We start from the raw sequence: 22,191 nt of genomic DNA, 5'->3' as shown, positions 1-22,191 counted from the left end.
ATATAAAGTTACTACACCATGGGGGGAAAGATGAACAATAGAACTCAAGTGTACAAAAATGTTTTTCCTGACTTCAGAGTTTATAAAGACCGCAACTTCAGCCTGCTTTCAGGCTGCCTCTTGCCTCCCCACCTCGTTCTAATTTGCAGCATTCCACATCACTAGTCATTAACAGCCCAAAGCTCCCTTCAGCTGCACAGTGAAAGACCATCACTTCATTACAAACAAACAATCCCTTCTTCCCTCCAACGAGTGACATTATTCCAGGCACGTCTTCTCTCTCTTTCATTGCTCTGCCAAGGTCCCCATGAGTGGGAAGGGGTAAAAAGAGAGAGAAAATATCCCACAACTTGTCTAAAGCATGGAGAGGATGATTTGTGTTCTTTCTGATGGGATATGACTGTCACTGTTGATCTGCTTTCAGGCCGAGATTACATGTGATAAGGGCTGACCTTCTTTAAGTATTCACACATTATGCACTCATGGAGAGCAGGCAGGACACAAAAGTCCTTCAGATGTTCTGGACATCAATCAAGTGCACAGCATGGAGCCTGCCAAACTTTTCTTCCATTTACTCAGGGAGAGGAAAGGGGGAGTCCAAGACAAGCTTTATCACGTTTAAAGTTATGCCGCAGTATATTTGGGGAGACCATTGTTATTAAAAGAGTACATTTTGAAAGAAATTCTCTATAGTTACCGCCAACAAAAAAATTCACACACAAATATAGACAACCAGATCTCTCTCCAGCTTTAAATTTTCAAAACTTTTACTAGCAACCATGTCTCAATGGCTTTAGATTTTTTCTGAAATAATCCTTCATTAAATATATATTTCAAAAATGAAAAATATAATTTTTATACCAATTATACATCAAAAGTACCTTTTTTGAGGAATTTATAAAAATAGTAGAGAAAATACATTTGTTATAAAATACTCTACATATATCTTAATATGAATTAAACACCAATCAACAACATAAACCATTTTTCACCTAATATAAACGTTATTATTAACGGTCTAGACACCTAATATTATGGAACAAACATGACAATGTCTTCTGATACAGACTTTCAATGTTGGTCTTTTATCTTTGGTATTCCCGCAGCTCATTAAAAGGATTTAAGTTAGCTTTTGAAAAAGAACAAATAAGCCCCAAACTATATTCCTCTAAAACACTATAACACAGTGTACTTGGAGGGCATAATTTGATCAACAGCACAACCAAACTCATCAGCGCAAGATGTTTCATGGAATTTTATAATACAATATCTTAAATCTATGACAATATCACTTACGTAGAGATTGCAGAGTTCTTTTTAAAAGCTCATGTCAGACCATGAATATAACAAGGATATACACAGCCCACATACAAGATAAGCAGACTATACTCAAAAAGTAATTAACATTAAAGATTAGGAAGAAAATGAAAGGCAATTTACATGATTAAACTAGCAATGAATTAATTTTCATTGAATTTTGATAAATTTACTAAGATAAGCTCTACAGCTAAAAACAAAAACAAAACAAAATAAACCTCCAAATTGCCCCAAGATCCCTTAACCCCATAAAGGCATATTCTGTTTAGTTTATTACCGGCTTTCAGTGTTATTCAACTAATGGCTAATAGGGTCAAATTTGTACCCTACTAATAGGGAACCAGGTGATACATAAAACATGAGGATATTTTTTACATTAATCACAGTAATTCATTACCTGGTCAATATGATTATCTCAGACCAGAAATTAAAACGGAATGGAAAGATGTCCTGGCAAGAACTGAGAAGCAAGGAACCAAGGGAAGACAAATAGGTTATTTCTAGATGAGAGGATGATGATGGAGGAGGAGGAGGAGGAGGAGGATGATGATGGAGGAGGAGGAGGATGATGATGATGATGGAGGAGGATGAGGAGGAGGAGGATGATGAGGATGATGGAGGAGGAGGAGGATGATGAGGGATGAGGAGGGGAGGATGAGGATGATGAGGATGATGACGATGATGGAGGAGGAGGAACTGGAAAAGCAGGTGAGAGGGCAAGATGAGAACAAGCCTAAGAATAATTTCGGGTTTATTCTTCATTACCTTACAGAAAAAAATTTGAGGTAGCCTAATGACGCTTTAAAAAAATAAGTATTTTTAATTAAGAAAACATAAAAAGGTGGGAAATACAGACTGAAGAGAAGAAAAAGAGACACAGACAAGTTAAAAATCTGCATCAATGGCAGAGCTGCTACGACTGGGGAAAATGGCTTCTTGATAGGTTTCTGGTCAAGGCAATGAAGACAATTTGATAATTATCAACAGAAAGGAGAGCAAGTCCTGCAGGCAGACAAAGTTGCTTTTATAACAAATTCTAGGAACGATGTCGGAGAGGCAGGGTTTAATGGGCCCCACCCTCGGCCATACCTTCACAGTGAACAGAAACAGAAACAGAAACGCATAACTGCTAAGATCCCTCCCACTGTCCCAAAAGAAGCAGATTTTTTTTTTCCTAATTACAAAAATGTATGTGCATTTCCCTTTCTGGAAGAACAGAGGACTAAGTATTCTGGACGACTCTCTTGCTAAAAGTGAAAAATGCTGAAGGAAAAAAAATGTTATCTTTGTAAATGCACCACTGACCGGGCAGAAAACCAACATTCCTCCAGAGGCCGAGAGAAAAACAATAGCGGGAATCCAGAAGCCATGCGGTTGAACTCTGCTGACCATGGGATATATATTGACATTTACACAGGGCCTAGGACCCACCAGCATGGGCCTTATAGGAGGAGACTACTACATGAAGCTGACAACTCAAAGAAGACACTTCCAGGGTCACAGCAAATCAGATTAATTAAATTGGCTTCCCAGAAGGAAGGAGACAGCAAGGAAACTTGACGCTGGCCTTCCTTGACCTTGGTGTGAGGTGAGAGGAGGTTAAAAAGCCTCTTCGGTGTCAACTTGTGAACACAAATTGACCTTCACACAGAACTGAGGTCAGACTTCACATTACTTCCGTGATCTGCAAAACCTCAAGCTGAGAACGAATTTCAAAGCGACCAATTACCCTGGTATTTCCCCTGGGCACGTGGCAGAAGCAAATAAACAATCACATTTCATAACAAATTAGACCATTCTCATTAGTATTCCTTTTCACCAACATAACTCTACATTGATCTGAGGTCCTTCCTCATCAATGTCTAACCAGAAAAAAAAAATTTTATATAAGAACAGGTAAACTGCATGTTAGTTGTTGGTGACAACTGTCTACCTAGAAAATCCCACATAAACAACTGCAAAATTATATGGATGAATTTCATAAGGTCAGCAGACAATGGGATCTACATTTTAAGAAACCATTATCAAGGAAAATTGAACATGAACTAGACATTTGTAGATATAAAGGACTCAGCTCATCTGGGTGATGTTAAGTGTCGGGATTCTATTTTAAAGTTTCTTATAGAAACATTATGAATAAAATATATCTAGAATTCACTATTAAATGTTCCAGGACTGAGAAAGAAAGCGGGTGGAGGGGAGAATCAGTCGGGAGGAGGAAAAAGAGGGAAATATATTGTTTTCATAAGAGAAATCGCTCTCATAAATTTGGAACAGATGCTTATGTTGCTTGATAGATAACCTTCAGCTGTTTTTAAAAGACCCCACTAATCACACCATTTGGGTCTGGGCAGTTTTGACAGTACCCACCCTAAGATAACACAGTACCAGCCTGTGTTGGCTAGATTCACAGGTTAAAAAAGCAATGGCCTCACAATATTTCAGTTGTAAAATTATCCATAGGAGAGTAACTTTTTGGACATACAACAAAAATCAATTTCATTACTTGTCCATTTCAGCTGTATGCATTTTAGGATACCTGAGCATAATTTTATGCTGCAGTAATGAATGTAAAATGAAGTCTCCTTTAACCTTCATGAGTCTCTTTTGCTATACGAATACATGGTGACAGCTATGGCAGTTTAACTTTACAAAGGTCCAGATAAGATGTCTGTCACTGCATCACAAATAATATTATACTTATACTTCAATTATCCAATCCTGCATATTTTTCCTGTTTCTCCTATTTACACTTAATAAGTTGCCATTATTTGTTTCCAAAAATAACTCATACTTTACCTATGTCAATCAGTGAATGTGATACTTTAAGTTTTTAGAGAACTAAAGCACTTTGATAATTTTTTTTAAAGAATCTTCTTAGCTTCTGAGATAAGAATGTTCAATACCCTAACCCTATAAAATTACATCGTAGCTTTGACTTGTACAAATTTTGCCAGTAAACAGGGCAAGTGCCATCTCTATTTTTAAAATAAAGGGCCTATGGTTAATTGATTACTCATAAAACCAAATCTACTTCCAGTCCTCAACACAACACTTCCGCCTAAGCACATATGAAAGCAGCAGACCATTCACTACCATGAACAGGTAAAAAGCGGTGAAACGTACACCTCTGGGCAGTGTCTTGCTCTTCCTGAGCTGAGAGGTGAGCAAAGGTCCCTCACATCAAAACAAGGAGGCACGGGAGTAAATCTGTATTATGTGATGGCAAAGCTTTTTCAATGTCCATATTTCGAATGCCATTCCAATTACTCTAGTGACTAGAAACATCCAACTTCCACAAATGACTGGTAATCATGTGGGCAGCTAACCTGTGATTATAATAATTGACAATGGAGAGAAGGATTACCACAGGGCCGGAATCCAGGTGGCTTCTCCCAGTGCTAAAGAAACTTACCACGGGAAGCAGGCTGTGGCCCAGAGACACAAGCAAACAGCAGGACTCTCATTAGAAAACCGTGGTCTCAAATTCAGATAAAAACACTGAAATGTTATCTAATTATCAAGTGGTGCATTTACCTGAGTCTCATTTACATATGAACATCTATTTTCCTTCCTTTAATATCTACATCATAGCATAGAGTGTCTAATGCACCAGGGCTGTAATTCCAAAACATATCAGAATGCAAGATATTAATAGTACATCCCTCAGATTTTTCTTGCTAAAATGATTTAGGGAAATAAGGCATATTGTTCACCTTGTGGCATATTCATGAATCTGAGATGTCCTGCACATTAGACTCACTGAGCACAGTATTTTCCCCACAGTTATGTAAAAAGTGCTTTTGGAATATTACAACAAGGCAACATTGTACCAGAAAGTAACTGTGACATGGCAGAAGACTCTGGAGTTTTTGAAGGTTCTTGGCTTCTGTTCCCAGAGCTGCCCTAAACGAGCTCTGTACCCTTGGATAAACCATTTAATTATCTTTGGGCTTCAGTTTATGACTTGATCCAGGTTTCTTCTACCTCTAAAATTTATTTTTGTATAAGTGAACATATTACAAAAGAAACAGTATATATAAAGTTCTCACACAGCTCAAAGAATATGTTAATCTGAGCCTTAAAACTGACTCAAAGCATTATTTGCTGCTCATTCATTATGAAAACTGCTGTGGTCAATGTTATTCCCTAAAAGATATCATGTTGACAAATATATCATAGTTTTAATGTGGCCTCATTAAAATGTACCCCTTTTCAAAGTCACTAAATTCTCTTAAATTGTATACTCCAATCATTTGGAATTTCAAAAAAGTTCCTAAAACAGTCTTTCATTTCTCCAAGATATTACAAAAGGATTTAAGCAACTTAACACATGATCTGAGTGACTAAAGCTCACATATCGAAGAATGAACGGGTGGCTGTATGGAGAGGAGATATCTGGAGGCCTCAAAATAGGCAGCCCTGGCTAACCCACAATGTGATGCAAAAGGCTGCATCCTCACAGGCTGGCTATGCTCTATCACAAACCCTTAATTTCCAAGAACTGATAGTTCACGTCTAGTTCTTCCAACAGAAGTCACGATAACAGAAAGAGCATGTTTCTCAATGACAACTTTGGAAATTAAAAACAGCAAACATAAATAGGCTTTAAAAATAGAGATTCAAGACTATCATAATATGACCATTTGTTAATATGCTATATACTACAAACCTGAAATAGAAAAATACCTCTTTTGATTTTTCCTCTTTGGTAAATCTTCCAAATTTTTCTATCATTTCAGCCACAAATATAACATCCATCTTGTCAGAAAAGTTGGCTGCTTCCACGGTGTAAGCCAATAATTGTCGGGCTGTGGCCACAGCGTTGCTAAGATTGAGGGGCATCTGCATTAAAAAGGCAAAAAGAAGTATTTAGCAAACTGACCAACAAAATTTTGCTGTTTTAGCTTTGCATTTCAAAACACTGCAATGGATTCAGACTTTATCATTTACTCACCATGACCTTCTTAAAATGCTTTTTCAAACCCGAGAACAATGAACTGTTAACGGGAAATAACCTGAGGGGAATCTTTTAAAACTTGAAATGAAATATAATAATACATAAAAGCACATCAGGTAAACATGCTGCACCATCTCTTCCTCTCCACTTATCCAAATTCTAGACAGACTCAATCCCGATGGCTTAGAACAACCTTTCCTGAGTATTCCAGCTGGGCGGATCAATACCTCTCCTGTACAGGAGTACGAACCGCTTATTTTGCACTTACCTGTACTGCGTGCATTGCCAATCGCGTTTTACAATAGTTTATTTATTGACTTAAACATGACTGAGCACCACGCATTGCAAAAAGGGAATACTCCGGGCACAGGACCCTAAGAAAACATGGAACACAGCAACATCTTCCTGCTGCTTGTATTCTCGTACGGCTTATAAACGATGCATAAAAGCAAAGACAGCAAAAGGCATCTAAGTACTGCAAGTATGGACAGGGATCACTGTGACAAAGAAATTGTAAAAGGAATCCAAGAAATGGCTTCCCGGGTAGATGTGAACAATGTCTGCTGGACGCCGATGATAAAAATTCAAAGATACAAAGTCAGGAAAAAGATTAAAAAATTAAAAAAAAAAAAAGATAAATTTAAAAAACCACCAAGGTACAAAGTCAGGCAGTGACAGGAAAGGAAGTGACTCCACATAGAGGGCCTTAAATACCAGTGCAGAAAACTAGACTTTATTCTGAAGACAGATCAGTCAACTGAAGTATAAATGCCAAATCCTTAATATTAAAAAAAAAAAGAAAAAAAAATCTTATGTATTTGGTTCAAACATCACATTTTATTAATGACCTCAGCAAATCTGAAGACTTTCTAGTTACCTGATTAAACATATAAAGAACTCTAGTGACATCATTTGCATACTGGCAGCGAGAATAGTCATCATCTGCCCAGAAGCCACCTCTGTCACATCTGCGCCAAGCCTTTCTCTCATCCTGAGTGTTTCCAGGATAGATCCCGCTGCCGTGGGTATTCCGAGTACACTGCAGATAAGCAGTAATGCCTGCCAACGTTCGGGGCCACCTAGAGAGATGAAGACAAAATAGTATACGAAAAATTACACTGACACAAATTGTAACAGAGGAAAAGTAAGGATTAGAGCATGTCGTATACAGTCACAGAGAAAAGTCAAAGAAACCAAAAAAACTCCTTTAAGGATAAAGACCAAAATTATTTTTTTAAAAAGTTAACATGGATTTAATTGTTTTAAACTATAGGCCAAGAATATTTCAATACCATAACATAATAGGATATTTTCCAAAAGACTCTAAATACTGCTATAAATACACAGGAAAACTGTATCTTATCCAATAAAAAATAATAACTATGCAACAAATGGTTTTGTGTTTCTTTTTAATTACTGTTATTATACTGCTAGCTTATATAACCACCAGGATGTTTGCAGAAGGAGAGTAAGTACATGAGCAGAAAAGAGCTACCATAGCAGGTCCAGGGCTGCAATCTTTAGCAAGAATGCACTGGTCTTTCAGGGCATTTAGGACCTTGGAACTTGGAGCATTCACATGAACAGTTAACAGGCAAGAGTGTTTAGCTGTGCCTAGAATGCCTGCACAAGCCATATGGTTTATGCTAAACACTTCTTTCTTCCTGGAGGCTGAAACTTTGGTACGTGCTAAGCAGAGGGTGCTTATGTGACCACAAACAAGAACTTTGGGTGCTGAGACTCCAATGAGATCCCCTGGAGAGAAACACTGCTTAGAGGCTGCTGCCTTTTCATGGCTGGAGAGGAGGCTTTTTCCCTTATGGACAGCTATGTACCTTCCTGTAGCACTATAATGTATCTTAGCTGTGACTACAACTGTAGGCTGAGTCCTGTGAGTCCTTCCAATAAATCTCTGCATGCAGGGGTGGTCTTGAAAGACCTCCAACACAGTATAAAACCAAATTTACCTGGGAGAAGCCACTCCCCATGCAAATGACCATACAAACTCACTGACACGGATCATTACTAACTGGGTTGGAAGAGACCTTTGTTATTTGCGTTCCATTTCTCCAAAACTGGCGACGAAATCAAACATGTTTAAATAAAAGTTATAGCTAACTTGTAACACAGGAACTACTAAATTATAATATTAGTCACACCAAAATATAATTCATTACTAAAAACTGCATAAATAGATCAAGCAACAGTAAACTAAATTCTTAATGCAGTGGAAGTTTAACTGCATAATATCTTAAGGCATTTCAAAAGATAATTAATCAGTTAAATAATTAATTCTTCTATTTTAAAAAATGTAGAATACTCAGAAACTATGAGTAAAAACAGAAAATCCACTATAATAGAAAATATCGTATTATGGTTTAATAAAAGATGTCAAACATAACAAAATTAAGAAATGTTATCTATTTTGCTTTAAAGTATACAAAATAAATATTATATATCCACAGTTAATGCACATAAAAGACTTATCCACTGGCAATAACAAACGCTATTTCCATAATCTCATGTTGAGAATTTTTTTTTTTAAGGACAATTAAAAAAAAGCAATGAAGAACTAACTGAGCTAAAGATACTGTTATTGCTTCTTCACCTTGAATTTGAAAGCTTAACATCAAAGGGTTTCCTTATCTTTAAAAACTGGGCTTACCGCCACAAGGCAGCGATAGCAACAATCACAAACAATACAAATTGGGTATTCAACAATCTTCACGCTACTTTAAAAAGCAATGTATTTCTCTTCCTTTAAATCAACTATAAACTCACTATTAAAATCTTAAAAATAGAGAACATTAAATGATATATTTAATGATATTGTAAAGCAACTTTGAAAGTCAGGTAAAAGTTGTCTAAAGTAAAAGTTGTTACCTATCACAAATTTTAAACTTTCTGCTAAAAATATCATAACATGTAACTCGTTCCATATATCTCGACATGGAGTCCAACACCAATGGCTCCCCAAGTTTAAAGCCTCCTAGGCTTTCATTTCCCAAAGTTCTTCTTGCTTAATTGCCAAAAGGACCAAAAGGAGAAGGAAAATTCAATAAGTGTTTTTCCTAATTTTCATGTCTACTTAACTGCTAACGGTTAAAGCGATTTAGCAATACAAAACCTTCCAAAGTTCGCCCACAAAAGAGCCACTGAAAAAAAAACAGAAAATACCATAAGCCTGTCTAAATTTTGCATTATTTTAGTAAAATTTCCAAAATGTTTCCTAAAGTAGTGGTTCTTAACTTTTTCAACAAAACTGCTGTGTTTAAAAAATGAACACTTCCGGATCTACCTTCCGAGACTCTTAAATCATTGGACTGGAGATAAAGTCCAGGCACCTATTTTTTTTTTTAAATCTCTGTAAATGATTCTGAAATCACTGCTCTAATGGGTCAACCTTAGATATTTAAGAAGATATACAGGTATGTATATCTGAAGACATATTCATTTCTCCAATACTGTTACTGAGGACAGGAGACCAATAATGTGCCTTTGAGAATAAGAAGGGATGTGGGGCAGTCGACGTTTCCAGCCCTTTCCACGTCACTGACCTGAAGTCCCCTTTATTGTTCACCACCCTCTCAGGAGGACAGTACTGTGCAGAGCTTTCTAACACGACAATATCGACAGTTCTTGTATTGTTCCCGCGTTTGGTCTGGACATGACAGCCCCAATTTCCAGTCGATCCAGCCTGAATATTAGAAATGGTTAGGGCACTGCATGAAGAAAGATTTTAAAGAGAGAGAAAATAAGGTTAGGCAAAAAGGGAAAAACAGGGGCTTCTGTCATTCATTTAGCAAATACGTCTGAAGGCACATTGTGGGCCAAGCACTTGCTAGACAGAAACAAATTTAAGAAATGACCCTTCCATTTAGGTAATTCAGCAACCAGTCAAGACAAGCAGGTACAGGGAGACTTAAAATACTATGGCAAGAGCTACGATGGAAGCGTGACTAAGGTGCAATGGGACACGATGCCTGAGACTTCTTCCAGAATAAAGGAGAGCTGGGAGGCGGGGCAGCAAGTGCAAAGGCAGATACATCATGGCACATTCTTCAGCAAAACTAATGGGAAACGTCCAAACTACATCTACCTTTTCACTGATTCTAAGGAAAATATTCAAGCAAAACATATTAATATTATGACATGTATAATTAAGAAGATATTTAAGGTAAAATATTTTGTGGAAGAAGGGTTATACATGAAATAACTCATTACATCTCTAAAAAAGATTTAGTAAGTTACCAATCAATGGTTTAACAAAAGAAGTTTCCCTGTAAAGGTATACTTCAATTTATAAAACAGGTATATGTCTAAATAGCTGTCAGTAAGTTTAATTTGCAAGATGAAGTCATAATTCTCTAATATAAAACCTATTAATTAAAAAGTGTCAGAACCTTCAATTAACATTTACCCCCCACACCCCCACAGGACCCATTATGCTTTGCTTTCGAGTAGATACAAACGATAATTAGACATAAAGTACCATTTAAAGTAACTTATAAAATTATGTCTTGAAGTCATATACATTTTTTTCAGTCTCCTAAATCATGAATGGCTACACAACAACAAATGTTCTAATAAAAACTTTGAGGCACTGTTTATTCTGAATCAGTGATAATATTTATCATCTTTCCAAAGTTGGTAAATAAACCAATATACTCTAAGATGATGTTAGACAATAGGGTTTGACATTAAATTTAAATAACCAAGAAAGTGTATCAAACATTCTACTTTATGACTCTACTGAACTAGGAATAAGTGTATAAAAAATATCTTGGCAGTGAAAATTATTCTCTAATTCAGAGGTTTCCTAAACTTTCTTGGTTCACAAGAAATGACTAGATGACTTCACTGACTAGATGACTTCTTCATGGTATGCCTAGCCCAAAGGAAATATCTATTGAGGTTGCGATTACTGAATTAAATCCCCAAACTGTGTATCTTTCCTAATAATTTAGTAGTTATTTGAAAAAAATAACACATTATTAATAACAATTTGATAAAATATTTTATTCTAAAATAACCATAACTACTTCCTATTGGGTTGTGTATACCTGTTAAACACTCCAAAAGTAATCAAGCATCGATGATTTTTGATTATTTTTTGTTCCATAATGATTTTCACACAGCACTTGCTTTGAACCACAGTATTCACCCAAAATCCTACATCCCAAAGTAGAACACCAGCGAAAGGAATGCAGCAGGATGTAATGCTGATGCCCTAAGTGCCTGGAGCTAGAAGCTGTGTGGTGTCTGACAAATGTCCAGTATCACTATGCTTCCTTACTCAAAATACCACAGCACCACTGTAAACCCGCTGCAGTGGCCCAGGGCATGTCAGCACGCCGACGTGAGCTATTTTTCTAAAGACATTTCACAAAAATTTTTTTTTTTTAGATAACTTTTAGCGGTATCTTCGATGTCTAAAACCAATGATCGGAATAAAATTTTCAGGAAACATCAAAGCAACATATTTCGACACTTAAGAAAACAGAGGCGGCTTCAACTGCATCTTTGAGGAAAACTAGAAACTGATTCTTACACATAAAGGATGGATGACATGAGGAGATCAAGGAAGAATCAACAGGTATCTCAGGTACCAAATCAATAACCATATTTCTTTTTCTACAACTTCTTTGTTATTCAGAGGCTAACTCTGGGTAAAGGATTCTTAGTCTTCATATGAAATATTTTTACTTTAGTCAAGTGTCCCTACCAACAAAAATATCAGGCAAGTCTGCTATCCTTAGATTTTTTTTCTACTGCTATAAAGAATTTAAAGTATGACTTGAAGAACATAAATTTGTAAAGTTAATCTAGTTACTTTCTAGTCAAAAAAATTTAAGGGTTCTAAATTAACCGAAACTCATCAGAAAAGGGTTCTACGTATTTTTAAAGTTATACTGTCATATCATTTGTCAATTATCTATTCATACGATAACTGATTAAAATGCACAATTTGATGTGTTTTAACATATGTATATACTTGTGAAATTATCACCAGTGAATCACTTACAATCTCCAGAACAAAATCTGACATTACTAGAAATATATATATATATTTTAAAATAGTCAAATGAAAAACAATCAGTGATGGTCCCAAGATGACCCAGTTGTTAGAATTAGCTGGTAAGAAGTTAAAAGCATCTACTATAAATATGTTATAAGACATAAATGAAAATATGCTTCTAAAAAAGAGAGAAAATCTCAGTAGAGAAACAAATTATAAAATAGAACATTCTATGCCAAAATTCCCAGACATAATTCTGAACTCAGAGAACCTTTAGTATCTTGATAATTTTTTCATGTCACTTCTGTGAATCTGCTGTGATACTTTAACTCTGGACTGTGCATACAGTATTGATATTACCCGTAGTCTGGGAACTACAGATCTACTCTTAAAAATTCAAGCCAAGTTTTGTGTTTAAGAAATTGGTAGGGAGAAGAAAGAGAGACACACAGAGACATAAGAAAAGATCCAATGCCTACAAATTAAGATTTTACTAGAAGAAAATACATGGTGAGTGATAACATATATATTTTTACTGTGGGTTTTTTGTTTGTTTGTTTGTTTTTTGCGCTTTATAAAGTTCATGTGCATTAACTATTTTGGTGCTGGCACCAATAATGGGGTTAATAGAACAGATAGTATATTCTTTTATACTAGAAGGGTAGAGAAAGACCCTTAAAATGTAGCATTAAGCATAAGACAGTGAAAATTAGGTAATTCTTTTTTTTTTTTAAACACACTTATAGCACCTGGTCTTTCTAGGTGGTCTCCCATTCAAGTACTAAATAGGCCAGATCCTGGGTCATTCTTAAAATTGAAAATTTGAGCTTAGCAGCAGGAACTGGTTAGAAATTAAATTTGTCACTAAGAGTTTCTATTTTTCCCTCTAAAACTTTAAACGGAAGGTCTTCAACTTTTTAACAGTGTTTTCTTCTTATCCTATGCTTTTTTTTCACCGCAAAACTGGATAGAAAAGACAGCTCTTTAATTTTACAAGGTGAGTAACAAATAGGAAAAGGAAACACATATGTTTGCATTTTTAAATGCAAGAAGATAAAATATTGATTCGGATTCGAACATTACAATTCTCTAATGATAAAATCTAGACACAATTCCTTATTCAAAAAAGTTTTACCTTGCAATCAATGAGCAGTTGTGAATCATATTCTTTTCAACAAAGATACCTTGTGATTCATCAGTTTCAACTATTCGCCCATCCTGATACCATAACACTTGCATGTCCTGATCAATATATGAAGCCATGCACTGGAAGGGAAGGCTATCACCTTCAAACACAACTTGACGATGAGAAGGAGTCATGTAGAAAGATGGTAACTCAAGGGGAGGATCTAGAGACGGTAAAACAAAGACACAGTAAACAAATACAAGGCTACATTCATACTTCAAAATTCAAAGTTATGGAAATTCAAATTAAAACTTTAGAAATGCAAAAGCAAATATTCCTCAGTAACCAGCATTTAAATGCTAGCACCAAATATGGCTGCTACTGAGATAAGTGGGTCCCAGATGAAAACAAAATTAGCAAATTTAAATTAAACTATTTCATAATCAGTTCTGACATTTAGAGTTATTCCTTCTCGGTGGTATCACAAGACCATCAGATTATCACAGAAGCAATACTAAAAGAACAAACTGTAAAAATGATACTTAAACTTGGAGAATGGAACTGGTGATGGGAAAATACTGATATATACACAATTAAAAAATACATTTTAGAAACTGTATTACTTTTGATTAAACCACAGGTTTCTCGTTATAAAAGTAATGCATTCTCGTTGCAGAAAATTTAGAATGTTTAAGAAAAGAGAAAAAAACCTTTCGTGATCCCATATATTATAATCACTTTTAAAAAGCTGATATATTTCCTTCCAGTCAGAAAAATAAAATTTGAACATATATGCAAAAATTATGCAAATATTTTGGGCTCATTAAAAGCCTTTAAAATATTTAGTCCATTATCTAACATAACAATTCTACTTTTAGTAGTAGTTTATCCTAAAAGATATCAGCACATATGCAAAGAAGTATAGAAGGAAATTAATCCTTGCACTGTTTATGGAGTGAGAAATTATTAACAACTTAAATGTGCAGTAATAAGAAAGTTATGACATTCTGACTACATCTATATAATGGATTGGTATGCATTTTTTTTAATAGAATGAGAAAATAAATTTACATTATCATCTCAAGTTAAAAAAGGTCATTAAATAGTATGAGAATATATTTTACTCAAAACACAGAAAAAAAGATGCATAGTACACCAAGGTATCTTTGATATGAGCTACCTTTGAGTGATGATAATGTAACATGGGCTTTTTTTTTTTTTAGGTTTTTTTCAGCTTTAAGTATAATTAACAAAGCTGTAAAATATTTAAAGTGCACATCATGATTAGATGTATGTATTCATTATTTCTTTCATAAATCTTAATTTTTATCCAATGAACCTATTTTACTTGTGAAACACCAACAATGAAAATGATTATAAAGAGAAAAGGAAAAAAATGATAGGATTGTTTATTTCTAAACACGAAGACCAAACTGGAATCTCCTAACATTTTAAAGACTTTTTGTTTTTGTTTTCTTTTTTCATTTAGCACATGGCAAATGTATTATTTCCCTTGAGTCTTCTGATAGCTTTCAAAGTCATGATTTTTTTCAATAGCTGTATACTATGAATGCATGTATCACAAATAATTAACTAATGCTCTATTTTTGAGAATTTCAGGTATGCTTATATACTACATCTGAAGATTTACATATATAGCCGATCATTTCCTAAAAATAAACTCCAACATGTAGAAATTACTAGATCAAATTGTACCAATTTTTAATTACACTGATACATATTGCCAAACTATATTTCCAAAAGGCTGTATCAATTCACACTCCCATCAACAAATAGGATTGCATCTGGGATTTTATTACTATCAATCAATTCCCAATTTGCCAGCTGATAGAAAATCTGAAGATCTACACTAGTCTCTGACGTTGGTTTCCGTAAAGACAGTCACAACCTAAGAACCTTAAATATCAATCAAAAAAAAATTTTTTTTTTTAATCCAGCTGACTTAACTGTTGGTATAAACTAAATATTATCAAATCTATGAAGATTAATGGTTGTAATCGGTCCCGTCAAAGTGTAAAGGGAATTTTACAGTCTGTCAAGAAAAACACAGTGGCAAGTAAAATACGGCAAATGCTTTCTCAGCTTTTCTCTCTTACCGCATGTCAACAACTCCTGCTTCACACCTGTGACCGGCTGGGCCTGCAGAGACTTGGGGTAAACACACCGCGTGTCCCGTACTGTGACGTTTCTCTCCTTTACCCAGCGATGCATCCACAGTATGTTACAGTCACACAAAAGATACTCAGTCTGAAATTCTCTGTAGAGTACGGAATACAAATTAGAGATTACGGTGAATGAAGTTAAACAGCACTTTTGCTTTATATTGGCTTACGCTTTGGATGGTCAACATGCTGCGCCTCACCCTTACCGGGCTCGTGGCATATCCATACACTGTCGGCCGGTTATGGTCTCCTCCTTCCCAATGACGTTACCTGTAATGTCTGACTCCAGCATGGTCCCCACTGATCCTGGGACTGACTCTGCTTTCAACCAAAGCTGCTATGCAAACAAAATCTAACCACTATCCCTCATTTATGTAACAAGCTCTTCAATCCCAGGGTTCTGGAATCCCAAAGCCCCATCCTTTCCGTCTATCAAACTTTTACCCACTCATCTTAAGGCATGTGGCACTAATACCAGATCTTGAAGCCTTCCTCAATTTTGCCAGCCATCGTTGCCATGTTCTTGGCTTAAACGCCTACAAACTCTCCTGTTGATTTTGGCAACATAAAGTGACATATGACTGTTTCACATATTTATAATCTCTGCTGACTAGAGCGTATATTCCTCAAGGGTGGAACCTTTCTGACACTTTCTGCTGTGTGCCAAGTAAGACCAGTTATTTACAGACTTAAAGAATACAGATACAACCAATCAACAATAGAAGACCTGATATTAAAGAAATACTTGATACCGAAGAAAATAAAGAATTACCTTTATATGTGGTAAGAAAGTTTATAATTTGGCACTTGGGTATAAGAAACAAAGAGGACATACATAGCTTGACTATAAGCACAATAATTTCTTGAATACTTGTTTTACAAAGCGCTGGCTATTCATGAGCCACACGTTTCACTAAGTCCAGCTAATAAGAATAAGTGCAGACACTGTGCCCCGCCAACCTGGAGGACATTACGTAACAGAGGGAACAAAATGAAAGTGTAACTAAAATAGAATGCAACGTGTTCTATGCAAATAAATCAACAAAGTGCAAAGAGCAAATATAACCATGTTTGCTTCTAACACAGACTGACTGTGTATTTACATGGGCTTCCTCTCATTAGTTTTGGCAAAAAAAAAAAAAAAAGTGTGTGGGGGAAGATGGGATGAAATAGAGCAAAGAGGAAGTAATTTTAAAAATAATCACAAGGATGATCAAAGTGACTTCTAATTTTTAAGCACCACCTTCTGGTCAGTTTCTAGCACTACCAGCTAAAAACACTGGCAATTTCTCCCACGTTTTGGATAAAAATACTTTCCATATCCCTGCTACCAAGGGTCTCAGAACCCAGATTATTCCTTGCATTCTTTTTGGTTCCCAAATTTCATGGCAATGGCTGACTTGAATCCACTGACTGTGCCAAAGGGAGACGTTTTCGCTAAAAAGCAGCCTCCTGGAGAAGAACGGCAGTAGCACGACAAAAGAGACCCAATCGAGCTTGATCCGGTGTGACTCTGGAAGTACACACACGTGTGTCTGCCGCGATGGTGAGGAGCTCGAAGAATGCCCAACCTAAAGCTACATCCCAGTGAAACTGCTAAATGAGACTTAAATGAGAGGGTTAAAAAAGGAGACACGAGGCTGGGAGAAAAAGGGAAGGAACAGATACAGGAAAGAGAGGAGGAGGAAGTCCCCACAAAATGAAGGAACCTGCGAGGGAAGATAATTTTCCTTGGAAAAAGTAGCTCGATCCCGTGAATTACACACAATAAAAATGTGAAAAACAGCACATGTAAATAATGCCAATAGAAATTGGTATAATTTATAGTTTGAAATATGAGAAGGTTTATCTGGAAATACAGTTGCTTTCAGAAGTAACTCCTATATGATCATGCAATTAACAAAACTGTCTTCGGGGGCGGGGAATCAGGCAATTCTAAAGCTACAGAAAACTGTGTTAATATGATCTTACGCTGACTTCATAAAGCAGGCATTTGGCATAAACATTCCTAGAAATGTAATAAGTTGTGAATTCAGTTTGGAGAAGGGGTTACAGAATGTAAAATTCTGAAAGTATAAAAAATTCTTAAGTACATATTCTTCAGGGGAAGGGATATTTTACACTTCAGAGATTTAATTAGACAAATAACAAAATGTTTCCTAATTTGAAAACAAGGTCGAAGAGAAAGAATTACCAATTTATTTACTCGAAATATAAACTGATAGTATTCTAGGGAGAAAATGGTTGTCTCTGTCTGAAACATATTGTATTAAGGTTTACGGCATTCTTGTCAATGTGAATGCAAGCTCTCAAGAAAGATTCTAATTTCTGCAAAATCACAAGATTTTCCCCACGAAGTCTCTTAATTCATTAATTTTTAATTTTCAAAAACTAAGATATATTTATCAAAACAGGAGAAAAAATTCTTACTTACAAAGACCGTAATGATCCAAGGTAATCAAAAGTTCCTTGAGATAATGAAGAAAACAAATTCCCTGAAAGGTTTCTGGAAAAAAAGAAAATTTCACATTTAAAAATGCTAACAATTATGTATCATTTTATACTACTTCATATTTCCTGAAGTGTTCTATAATCATTAAATATTATAAAGAATTTATAAAAGTTGTTTCAGATCTTATAGAGAGGGAACAAGTAGTAAACATTTCTCTAAGGCTGAAGAAGAAAACAGTTCTTAACCTTATATAAAGCAGTAAACAAGATTATTTAAAAATTATTACTTCTGGATAAGGACTTTTCTATCAAATATCAGATGAACTTGAAAGTTACCTTACTGAACTAGATCTTTAGTCATGCTCTCATTGCAACAAGAATTACTCTTCACGTATTCACTCAGTATCATTTAAGGCAAAAAAAAAAAAAAAATAGAAGGAAAGGGATGACCCCGAATGACCAGCAGCAGCAACCCACAGAACTGAGCGAGAAACATCAGCAAAGTTGAATGAGTCCAGGGTTTCAAATGAAAGATATGGAATATAATTCGGTGTTGGTCTTTTCTCTCTGTTTTCTTTGTATCAAACGGCTTTAAAAATACCTGCCTAAACCCTTGCAGAGTTTTCTATGAATTAAAATCCAGAACACCCTATGCTACAATTTGAAGAGTCTGTTATACCCATAGTGATTTGAGAGAAGTATTTCTTCCATGACTATGAGCTCCGGCAAAGGAGGGACCTGTGTGTCTTACTTTTTGGGGAACCTCTGGCAGCCAGTAACATGCTGAGGTATATAATAGGTTCTCAGTGGTGGTGGCTGACTGTTCAGGATGTGGAACTCACCTGCGGGAGGCTTCTACCATTCAAATGGGACTTCAGGCTCCGGGAGAGTGGCAGGCAGTATGACCCACCCACCACAAGATCAGTCAGTTCTGTGCCTGCTCTGGTATCAAGGATAGATATAATTTGGATCTAGAGTTCTCAAGGAAGAGGTCTAAAGACCTGTCAAGAGGCCTTGGAGGTGAATGCTTCAAGTGTGGGAGAAAGGGACAATAAGGTAGATGGATTCCCCAGTGGGGAGAGGGAAGAGAACTGGTCTGGGAGAAATCAGCTGTTCCCATGACACCTGCAGCAATGAATTTCTGGAGGTGAAGACTTAATACCACACAAATGACAATTAATGCATAACGAACTTCAATCAGAACATCACAGGATTGGTTTTTACATGTGTCTTTTGGTATATAAAAAGACAGGATAAAATAATTCTGATCTTTACAGAATTCCCTAGGAACTTAAAAACAAAAAAGAATATCTGTAAATTAAAAGAACAGTAAAACAGATGCCTTTTCCTTTCTCTGCCTATCAGAATGGATACCAAATGTGGATTGTGAAAAAGGTACTGCCAATGGGAGCGTAAATCATGAAAACATTTCGAGAAAGTAACTTAGACGCCATCAGAATGAAAAACTACACTTTTATGAAGCTATCCTATGTGAAATTATATGATTACTGGGATTTGTTTAAAATAACGTAGGTAAGAAGATGAAATGGAAGATGCAACTAAAACGAAATTGGCTTTCAGATGCTAGGTGTTGAAACTCGGTGATGAGTGCAGGGAGATTCCTCATACAATTATCTGTTTTGTTTTTTTTTAAGATGTTGAAAGATTCCATAATAGTAACTTGGAAATAAAAACTTATCCTACAAATAAAGAATTTAAGTATAAACAAAATAATTGCATCTTACAGGAAGCATTGCATTCTAATTATTAGGTATTTTATTCTAATTATTAGGTCTTGTTAGGTTATTCTTAGAAACCACGGTGGAAAGCATCACATTGGAGGCAGACATTCCATCCTCCCAGTAAATCCCAACACAAACCCATTTTTCCTCCAGGGTTGAGACAGACCGCTATTTGGCAGAACACCAAACTAAGTAACTGGCTTCAGTTCAGGGGCCATAAAAACATACTCATATTTTAAAACACTAGAATCCAGCTCTGAGATGCTTATAAAAAAAAAAAAAGAAAGAAAAAAAGAGAGAAAACTGAGAATGACAACAGGTACAGCAAAGTCACTGCTCCCCTGTCCTAATAAGCTCACTAAATGGAGTGGCAGGTGAATCATGTACCCACTCCTACTTCCGCCCTTTAGTTGTTTCTTTCTCTCTGGTTTAAATTTTCTTTATTTACTTACTTTTTGTTAAACAGATATATTTGAATTCCTGTAAGTTAAATGTGTGTGATGCATCATCTGTGTATATACAGGGGTGTTTACAAGGGCGGATTTGTAAAAAGAGGGGAAAAGGCAATCGAATGGCATCTCTTGTAACAGAGGAATTAATGACTCAATTCTAATGCTTCAGACCTGAAATATTGTGTAGCTGGTAACAAGCATGAACTAAATCAACACGTACTCAAAGAATATTCATGATATGTCGGTAATTTTTCTAAAATGTAAATTGCTTAATATAGTGATATTTTAAAGTCCCATATGTATACCTATGTATTTGTGGGGGTGATAGAAAATCTGAAAATATATACACCAAATCGTTAGTACAGCTACCTCAAGGTGTCATGTCTGAGTGATGAAGGGAGATTTAACTTTTCCTTCACATCTCCACATGGTTTTACTACTTGATGACATCGGTAAATTTTTAATTGTATAAAGTTCTTATGACTATCCCTCATCAATTATTTCTGATAGAAAAATATTAAAGGTATAATTCTTAGAGAAAAAATATAGGTTTTAAACTGATCAAAATCCATTACAAAGGGAAAAATAGGAAAGCTTTCAGTTTGTTGATCTCCTGACAATTTCTCTGTCAATAACCTTCCCAAGAGAAGGGCAGAGACGTCGCAGAAGTCTGCTATGGGTCCCCCGGATCTTGGGTCTGCCCGGTATTTCCAGTGTGAAGGTGGGATGGGTGGGGAGCTCTCAGGTTTGGCCTCACTTCTCCAGGGTAATTCCTCCCCAGACTTCATCGACAGAGGCAGAGATCCATCCCTCAACACACACAGACACCCATGTTCGCTGAAGCCTCTGACATGTTTTAACGAAGTTACCTTTGAATTTTTAAGCTAAACCTCCAAAGTCAACACTTGTTTTAATGATGAGGAATCTGGGTGAGAACACTACAGGCTGTCGGCCAAGGTTTCAACCAGGCCCTGGGGCCCCAATTCCAGCAACCTGGGCCAGGAGGCTCAGTCAGTCTGAGATCCCACATTCCAGGGTGACCCAGAGAGCTCAGCTGAAGAGGCAGCAGAGGAAACAGCACGGTGTTCCACTCTTGATCCCCTTCTTTTGTATCCTTATTCTTTTGAGTAGGAGGCAGTAAAAGGGAACGCTGATTCCTAATCTGAGAAATGTACTACATGCTCCATTACTTATCAGATTCTCTTTTCTACTTGTTAGACTAAGAAAATGGTATAGTCTCCAAATCAAAAATACAAATCATTACCAGCCGTCACAACAAGCATACAGCCTGGCTCAGAGAGCCCGGAAATCTGGCAACTGCAGCAGCCTGTTCAAAACGCATGTCCAAACCTTCTCGGTCCATAACAGTAGGGCGACTGAAGTTACTATGAGCAAATAGGCTGCAGTGCATTCACCAATGTTGTTTTTGGAAGGGGGTTGTGGTGGTAGTTTTGCCTATCGTTTTCTCCCCCTGCTAAAGAATTAGTTCTTTAAAATTTTTTCTAAATTAAGATATAATTGACATATAACATTGTTCTGAGTTTTAGATGTACAAAATGATTTGATAGATGTATATGCTACAAAATGATTTTCACGAGTTTATTTGACATCCATCACCACACATTTTTTATAATATTTTACAAATATTACAATTTTTTTTCCTGTGAAAGCTTTTAAGATCAACTCACTGAGCAGCTCTCAAATATGTAAGACAGTATTTTAACTACAGTCACCATGTTGTGCATTACAACCCCAGGACTTACCCATTAACTGGAATTTTGTACCTTTTGACCACCTTCACCCATTTTGTCCACCCCAATTCTTGAGTGTTAAGAAGCTACATCAGTTACCAAAATGTTTTAGGACAGTATTTAAAGGTTATGAGTCAGGTATGTTTCTGTAAATGCCGTAGATTGCTGCATTTAAAAGAGCCACGGTAAT

General features: G+C 36.1%; 1 protein-coding gene across 2 annotated transcripts in view; it reads right to left on the bottom strand.

Moving 5' to 3' along the window:
• ADGRA3 (adhesion G protein-coupled receptor A3) overlaps positions 1-22,191 on the bottom strand; it is a 99,792-nt gene that overhangs the window by 37,523 nt on the left and 40,078 nt on the right. For both annotated transcript variants that reach the window (XM_006918961.2, XM_025051781.1), the window contains 6 exons: positions 18,040-18,111; positions 15,540-15,700; positions 13,432-13,645; positions 9,835-9,999; positions 7,155-7,356; positions 6,007-6,162 (listed from right to left, as the gene is read on the bottom strand). In XM_006918961.2, coding sequence (XP_006919023.1) covers positions 6,007-6,162; positions 7,155-7,356; positions 9,835-9,999; positions 13,432-13,645; positions 15,540-15,654 — 852 coding nt within the window. In that variant the 5' untranslated portion in view covers positions 15,655-15,700; positions 18,040-18,111. The remainder of the gene's footprint in view (positions 1-6,006; positions 6,163-7,154; positions 7,357-9,834; positions 10,000-13,431; positions 13,646-15,539; positions 15,701-18,039; positions 18,112-22,191) is intronic.

Source organism: Pteropus alecto, unplaced genomic scaffold (assembly GCF_000325575.1).
Source record: "Pteropus alecto unplaced genomic scaffold, ASM32557v1 scaffold5, whole genome shotgun sequence".
In the NCBI taxonomy this organism is placed as follows: domain Eukaryota; kingdom Metazoa; phylum Chordata; class Mammalia; order Chiroptera; family Pteropodidae; genus Pteropus; species Pteropus alecto.
Note: the sequence above shows the minus strand (reverse complement) of the source record. Positions and strands in the feature narration are given on the sequence as shown.